We start from the raw sequence: 8,680 nt of genomic DNA, 5'->3' as shown, positions 1-8,680 counted from the left end.
TCCATGTAGTCCAAAATGTAGGGTTTTGAAAGGGCTTTAATTTGGTACCTGTCCGAAGCCTGTATCTCTAACCGTTTAGGAGATATCAAAGGTTAAAGTTTTTCAACCTTTCTCCGTCGATATCTCCGCTTCTACTGGGAGTAGAGTGTCGTCCATGTAGTCCAAAATGTAGGGTTTTGAAAGGGCTTTAATTTGGTACCAGTCCGAAGCCTGTATCTCTAATCGTTTAGGAGATATCGAAGGTTAAAGTTTTCCAACCTTTCTCCGTCGATATCCAGCCTTCATCCGTCGATATCTCCGCTTCTATTGGGAGTAGAGGGTCGTCCATGTAGTCCAAAATGTAGGGTTTTGAAAGGGCTTTAATTTGGTACCTGTCCGAAGCCTGTATCTCTAACCGTTTAGGAGATATCGAAGGTTAAAGTTTTCTAACCTTTCTCCGTCGATATCCAGCCTTCATTCGTCGATATCTCCGCTTCTATTGGGAGTAGAGGGTCGTCCATGTAGTCCAAAATGTAGGGTTTTGAAAGGGCTTTAATTTGGTACCTGTCCGAAGCCTGTATCTCTAACCGTTTAGGAGATATCGAAGGTTAAAGTTTTCCAAGCTTTCTCCTTTGATATCTCCGCTTCTACTGGGAGTAGAGGGTCGTCACTTACGGCAAAATGTAGGGTTTTGAGAGGACTTTAATTTGGTGCCAGAACCAGGCCTGTATCTTTAACCGTTTAGGAGATATCGAAGGTTAAAGTTTTCCAAGCTTTCTCCGTTGATATCTCCGCTTCTACTGGGAGTAGAGAGTCGTCAATTACGGCAAAATGTAGGGTTTTGAGAGGACTTTAATTTGGTGCCAGAAGCAGGCCTGTATCTCTAACCGTTTAGGAGATATCGAAGTTTAAAGTTTTCCAAGTTTCTCCGTCGATATCTCCGCTTCTACTGGGAGTAGAGAGTCGTCACTTACTGCAAAATGTAGGGTTTTGAGAGGACTTTAATTTGGTGCCAGAACCAGGCCTGTATCTCTAACCGTTTAGGAGATATCGAAGGTTAAAGTTTTCCAAGCTTTCTCCGTCGATATCTCCGCTTCTACTGGGAGTAGAGAGTCGTCACTTACGGAAAAATGTAGGGTTTTGAGAGGACTTTAATTTGGTGCCAGAACCAGGCCTGTATCTCTAACCGTTTAGGAGATATCGAAGGTTAAAATTTTCCAAGCTTTCTCCGTTGATATCTCCGCTTCTACTGGGAGTTGAGAGTCGTCATTTATGGAAAAATGTAGGATTTTGAGAGGACTATATTTTGCTGCAAGAAACAGGCCTGTATCTCTAGCCGTTTAGGAAATATCGAAGGTTAAAATTTTCTAACTTGTACCTTTGATATCTCCGCTTCTAGTGGGAATTGAGAGTGGAAATTTATGGTAATATTAGGTATAGGACTACATTGTGGCAAGAGCGCGTTCCTGTATCTTGAACCGTTTAGGAGATATAGTAAGTTAAAATGTTTAACTTGTGATGTTGATATCTCCGTTTCTCCTGTGAATTGAAAGTCGAGCTTTATGGTCAAAGTAGGGTTGATATAGAACTATATTGCACAAGAGCGCGTGGCAAGAGCGCGTTCCTGTATCTTTAGACCTTTAGGAGATATCGAAGGTTAAATATGCTATCGATGAGGTTCGCTTATATCTTCCATTTATCTCAAGAGCACTTCTCGGGAACGAAAGGTTCCGTTCGAAAGGTTAGTCTGCGATAAAAAGTGTCTTGCGATCTGAGGCCGCTGTTGTTTAAAGTTAAATTGCAGCAGCAGCAGTATCGGTCAACCTTGAGACCGGCTGCTAACATCCATTTGTGACTTCTGCCGCGCCTTTGCGATTACCGATAAATTCAGTTTTCTTGATTGCTCGCGCAATTTCAAGTGGCGGCCATAATATATGGCGAGAATGCATGGCAATATATGGGAATAATATATGGTAATAATATACGGCAAAAATATATGGCAACAATATATGGCAACAATATATGGCAACAATATGTGGCAACAATATAAGGCAATAATATAGGACAATAATTCATGGAATATATTTTTCGTTACTAGAATCAATGCAAATTTGCGGCATGCACAATGTAATAATAAAAGTAATAATAAAGTAATAATAAAAGTTCTTTCTGCGAGCTTTGAGACAGACACTCACCAATAATGATATTGATGATGTCCTGTTGCATCCAACCAGATCCATCAATGTCCGCCCATGTCCGCTGCCGCTCTCCATGTCGCGCAACATCTATCTTGCAGCTCGTCCCACGGTGATCGCTACACTTTTATCACACTTCCACGACGCGGTCGATACGCGGTATTAGAACGGCGATATTTACATCAATTAACGAACGTTTTACTCGCCATCGGTGGAAACTTTTGACGCGCTGTGAAACGGACTCTATAAACTCGATCGGCGAGGAGTAAGAACCGTGTGAAAATTTATTGACTCGTCCAACGGATTTTTACGGTGCTTTTCGCGATTGCGTCTGAAAAGTCGCGAAAATGTGGGATTATCGATATCTACGAGTGAAATATTCGCGATGCGAATGCACGCGAGGAAAGATTAGACAATCAGAAACCGGTCCCCCTTAGGGAGCGCGAAGAGAAAGTGCAAAGTTTTCACGCATTATAACTCTGTCACGACGAAGCTTACGCGATACTTTGGCGAAATGAGAATTTAAGTTTTCTTTGTTAGCAACGCGAGTAAAAACGCGTATATTGACAACCGCGGTCGCGATATTCAAAGGCACGCGAGCGAGGATACCTCAAGCTCGGCGTGCGCTGGCGCAATTTCTGCGCGCATTATACGCTACTCGAGACAATAGGGATTGTGATGAATGGACAATATTGCCAAATAATTCTACAGCCTGTTTTGCAAATAAAAGAAAAGTAGCTAACGATATCGGCATTTAGGTATGAATATATTTTATACGGACAATTGAATATTGTCAAATAATTAAATCGTTAAGTAATTCTGCGGCCCGCTTGCAAAATAAAAATAAAGCAGCTGATGTCGGTGTCGCGTTTGTACATGTGAATATTCTCTTATTCAGATGACTGAACATCAAAAGAGAATCATTCAGTATTTTAAATCTTGTATGTAATGCAGGCTATCGATCAAGTAATCCCCTGATTGTTTCGAGCAATGTATTTTATTCAACGTCACAAATACACACATGCAAGTATTTATTTGCAATTCGCATTGACTCGAATGATATTTTTTAGTCCCACATCCGTCATGCAGAATTTTGTTTCTCTTTTCATTTTGACTCACCGAAACGACTTGCAGTCAAAGCCACGTTCCGCTTCCATTCTGTAACAAAAATTCACATTCGCTCATCAGATTTGACCAACGAGTGCGGGCGAGTAAAAAAGTAGTTTACCCTCTGCGATCGTAATTCAAGTCGGGCCGGAAATTATATCCCAGCTCTAGATCGCCAAGGGTCAAACAGAAGACTATAGTAAACTTGTAAACTTACCTTCAAGCCGACTCTGCTTGGCCCGAACCGAATCCTCCGGTGCGGCATCCGCATCCACCGGATTGTTATTGCTTTCCGCAACAACTGAAACAGAAAAATAATTTTCTCGGTTGATAACTTGCGGTAGAGAGAGAATATCTTTGATCGGGACGAATCGAAAATACGGATATATTTTGATACGGAATTTTTATCTTAATATTTTTGTTCCAACATTGAAAATTCAAATGGGACTTGAAGCTTTCAAGAGAGCTGATAAGGAACAAGTTACAAAGGCAAAGATCGTAAAGAGTTGAACACAGATGTGTAGGAAACTTGTAAACTTTACCTTCCGGCCGACCCTGCTCTGCCCGAACCGGATCCTCCGGTGCGGCATCCGCGTCCGCCGGACTTGCTTCCCGCAACGTCTGGAACAAAAATTTAGCGTTGGTAAGCCTTGGTTGGTAAGCTGCGGTAGAGAAAAAATGGTTGGTCGGGATGAGTGGAGAATATTCGCTACGATTTTTTTTCTTTATTGACATTTAATGTCTAGATAGGAGCTCTTGAAAGAGCTGACGAAAGAAAATGGCAATAAGAAGCGGAGACAACAGTTGTGTGCTCTCGAAAATATTCTTTTACGGATGGACATTTAAATTCAGATCCCGTAACAAGAGTAAACAAACTTGAAAGAAGCGCTGACCGGAAACAAAAAAGGTCGCAGTCTAAGAAGCGATATGACGTTGAATATTCTACACAAGACCAATATTCTCACACAGGAATTGGGAATGATTCAGAATGTTTGATTGAGAACATGATGAATTCGAGATCCACGTCCATGGACCGTTATCCGTCTCTGTCTGGATCAATATCTTTTGTATACAACAACGCAATAAATAGATAGACAGAGATTGACGAGAGTAATTGCAAATTCATAAAGTGATGATTACTAGTCGGATGATGACGGATTGTGAATGCCGAGCGCGGAATTCCGACTTCTTATTCCCGGAAAATTCGTCAAACGTACGCTCTCGTTATCGGAGACCTCCCGCGTAATAAATGGTTCCACATACCTGGAAACGTGACATATCGCTGCCGGCGTTCTGCTTCTCGACTGCTGAAGTCCTCCGGATTTCACTCGCTCATGCTTCTAATGCTGATACTCGCGATTCGACCGTGCAGTTAATGAATGAGATGCCGACGCGATGCCGATTGAGTATCTCGAGGACCGACGAGATATATTTCTTTTAATTACACGAGACGGAAATGACGAGAGCGTCGCGCACGGCTGCTGCTGATGGAATGAGGTCGAATACATGAGGTGCGCGAGTATTATAATACGAAGGGCAAAAAGTGTCGTCGCTCGCGAGCCGATCAACACAATCGGCGCGATGTAAACATTGCGGGCCTCGGCGGCGATTGAAGCAAGAGAGACTTGCCTTTGAGCGTCTCTTGTTTTCTCGAAGGTTTCGGAACGACGAGGGGAATGCGAGGAGGCCTTTCAACTGTACGCGACATTGATGCACTCTATTTATTGATTACTGAAAATAAAGAAAATTACTCTGTCGAAGCATCGGACATTTGTTAGCTTTATGTTAATTAAAGAGGAATGTATACGATTAGAAAATGTGTTAGCAACTAATTGTACAGAGTGTAAGTTGTTGTGACGCCGTTTTCAGAGAATAATTAAAGGTCATGGTAGCGTTAAAGAATGGAATTTCATCCTATGCGAATTTAGTCGCGCTCTTATTAAATATTAGTCCTGTATAAAATGTCGTATTTAAAAGTATTGTTTCGCATTCACGAGATTTTGTCGTGAATTCTGCTGTCGGATTGGATCGCGGGTGAATACTTTTTAATGCGACGGGGAATGGAACGTGAAAATCTTGTATGCCTCTGAATCCGAAAACGATTAGGAGAAGAAGTGAATATTTTTCAATACGAAAGTTCGCATTTAAAAATTATCGATTGCGATTGAATACAAGGCATATTTGAAACGAATTGAATCCTTGTTAATGCGAAGCATTCACTACTGCCATCTCGCATTTAGCGCGGTGAAATTTAATGGGAACTAATACTTTTTATTTTCCCTTTCTTCGGATCAGAAAGCAGAATTCAGACGTATTCAAAATGTCAATACTTTTTAATATGTTTCAGTTCGACATTTTATACAGGGAGATTATCCGCTGCGGACAATAACTCTTCTACTTTTCATTTAATATTCAATGATGATAAATAACATTTAATTGCATTCGTTTGGCTTTTTTTATTTCGAAAATAAGAAAATATATACCGGGGTGAGATTTTACCCATGACAACATTAACATGATTTTCTTTGATGCTTTTTTTAAAAGTTCAAATATTTCGTCAACTCGCGGGATATTTATAATCGGAGTCTCGTCACGTTAATTACGTGAATAACACGTGCTTCTCCGAGCGGATCGAATGCTCACCGACGGCCACTGTCAGTGCCACGAGCGAATGTCCGGAGCGGACGGGATGCTGAATTAAAAAACAAGACGAAATGAACGGGACGCGGACAACGATACATCATGCATCTCCATACATGTCAAATTGTTTATTATAGAAGAGACTTTGATACGGCAATATATATTCGAAGATTTAACATTTAATGTACTTTTATTTTTTCTGCTCCTCCCCCTCTCTCCCCCGCTCTTTTTAGACCACCGGGCATAGTCTGGCATAGGCTGGTATTCATAGTCAGGTCTTTTATTTAAGACCGTCTTAAGTTCACTTTCAGGAACTCTATAGCCAATGAAGTGCTTTGTACAGAGTTTGAAGATAAACTTAAGACGGTCTTAAATATAAGATCCAACTATGAATACCGGCCATAGAGATAGCAACTGTCATTGCAGCACGGACATAAACCGCCTGAAAGTGGATGTAGCATGGACTTCCACCATATGCAGATTTTACTACCGAGACCTGTAAGTGGATGTACTATCGTAGTTCCCCTCTCAAAATGGATGCAGATGGCGTCCTTTCCCCTGTGCGGAAAGTCGGTGTCGCAGAAAATGTCGTATTGGCCGCTCTCAGGTTACTCTCTGCTTCTGCAGACTTTTAGTATTCTGTCGATTCATTGATGTGTTGAACATAAATTCGAGATATCGAATGTTTATAACTGCATTTGTTCATTATAATATAAATGTTGGAATTATTTTTTTTTATCAAAATCTTGTATTTGTGATACATCGGCCATTGTATGAACAGTTAACGTTTAAGTCAATAAATTTATTTAAATATAAAATTAAGTACAAAATTTGTAGTGAATATCCTCGTATAATATAAAGACATAAAACACATTAAGTTTTGTTTCTAACATGATATATCATATTCAACCTCTTCCATATGTACAAAATGTCATTAGCAGATAGTTTTGCAAGTTGTTAACGTTACAGGTAATAATAAAGTAAGATTTAATTGTATTGCATAAACTTTTGTACCAATTGATTTATGAAGATGTAACATTATTTATTATTTATGCTCTTTGTGAAAAATTGGATTAAAAAGCTGTACATGTATCTTTTTATTTGAAAAATGGCATTTGCTAGTCGTTATTTTGTCTCCAGGAGATATATTAAATCCATATTAATATCTACAATGTCTACATTGTCAACGATGGATGAACGTATGTTAAAAGGAATACAGAAGGTGATACCTAGTTTGATAAATACCAAATACAAAGGCCAAGATGGTAGAATTGGAGTCTTTGGTGGCAGTATTGAATACACAGGAGCACCATATTTTGCGGCAATGAGTGCACTGAGGACCGGTGCTGATCTTGTTCATGTTTTCTGTGCAAAAGATGCCAGCATTCCTATTAAGTCATTTAGCCCAGAACCGATAGTTCATCCAATATTGGACCAGCATGATCCACTAAAATATATAATACCTTGGCTGGATCGTCTGCATATTATTTTAATTGGACCTGGGCTTGGCAGAGATGAAAAGACATTCAAAACAATTGTTGACTTAATATCAACCTGTCGTGACTTGAAAAAACCACTAGTTATCGATGCGGATGGGCTGTTCCTAATCTGTCAGAAGCCAGAAATCGTAAAAGACTACCCAGGACTCATCTTGACACCAAATGCAATGGAATTCAGCCGTTTAGCTAAAGCAGTTTTGGATAGGAACATTGCACCATCCCCTGTAGTCAAAGCTTCTGATGTGAAACATGTGGCAGAGACTTTTGGAAAAAATATAGTAATATTGCATAAGGGAGCAAAGGATGTAATTGTGGATGGTCACAAAGGTACTGAAACAATTTCCTGTGGATTGGCTGGCTCTGGGAGAAGATGCGGTGGACAGGGAGATCTCTTGGCTGGTTCCTTGGCCATTTTTTGGTGGTGGGCTATCTCTGCAGGAGCAAGCGAATGCGCTCTGTCACCTGCGATAGTGGCGTGTTATGCTGCATCTAGACTAATTCGAGAGTGCAATACGTCAGCATTTAAAATGAAGCAACGAGGAATGTTGGCATCGGACATGTTGGAGCAGATTCAACCAGTCTTTAACAAGATCTTTGAGACTCATAGTGCCAAGTAACACAAAAATGCATCGTGAACTTTTTCAGTTTTATTTATGTTGTTTGTATATGGCATTGTTTTCTTTGATGGAAAGGAATATATAATTATTTATATATGTAATTGTTTATATTATTAAAGAGAAACAGTTGGGAATAATTATATATAAAAATAGGATATCAATGATTATTATTGCGATTTTATTATGGGTTTTAGAACTTCTTCGTTCAGTGGAAGAGGTCGAATACGAGCTATTGTTTCGTGAAGCATGCACGCATCCTCGTAATATCTAAAATTTATCAATTTATTTTGCGTTGTGTAAAACTTTGAAAAATCGTAAATAAATATATATTTCTAATTTTACTTTCATTCTCTCTTGTATACACATGTAATTTTGTATGACTATAAAGAAATAAATATTATAAAACCACAGTGCATATATGACGTATTAATGTTATTTATTCGCAATAAAATTCCTGTATTTCTGTTGTAGATAATATACGCATATTTTCTGCAAAATGTGTTTCACGAGAGGAATTTATATATAGAGAACTATTTTTCTCCCATTTCGAATTCATATTTACTAATACGATAATAATATACATGATGGGTTTTATATGATTCATTTTTCAGGAAATAAGGACTAAGGCGATTTTGGTAGGGAT

General features: G+C 39.4%; 1 protein-coding gene across 1 annotated transcript; it reads left to right on the top strand.

The window, feature by feature from the left end:
* Positions 1 to 6,496: 6,496 nt before the first annotated feature.
* Positions 6,497 to 8,445, top strand: Naxd (NAD(P)HX dehydratase). The gene is made up of 2 exons (XM_011147632.3): positions 6,497 to 6,890; positions 7,062 to 8,445. The coding sequence occupies exon 2, from the start codon at positions 7,093 to 7,095 to the stop codon at positions 8,035 to 8,037; it is 945 nt and encodes a 314-aa protein (XP_011145934.1). The 5' UTR covers positions 6,497 to 6,890; positions 7,062 to 7,092; the 3' UTR covers positions 8,038 to 8,445.
* The last annotated feature ends 235 nt before the right edge of the window (positions 8,446 to 8,680 follow it).

This window comes from Harpegnathos saltator, unplaced genomic scaffold (genome assembly GCF_003227715.2).
Source record: "Harpegnathos saltator strain DR-91 unplaced genomic scaffold, Hsal_v8.6 scaffold94, whole genome shotgun sequence".
Lineage (NCBI taxonomy): Eukaryota > Metazoa > Arthropoda > Insecta > Hymenoptera > Formicidae > Harpegnathos > Harpegnathos saltator.
Note: the sequence above shows the minus strand (reverse complement) of the source record. Positions and strands in the feature narration are given on the sequence as shown.

Excerpts from the sequence above, each read along its gene's own strand:
- Naxd (XM_011147632.3), top strand. The coding sequence starts at position 7,093 with ATGTCTACATTGTCAACGATGGATGAACGTATGTTAAAAGGAATACAG.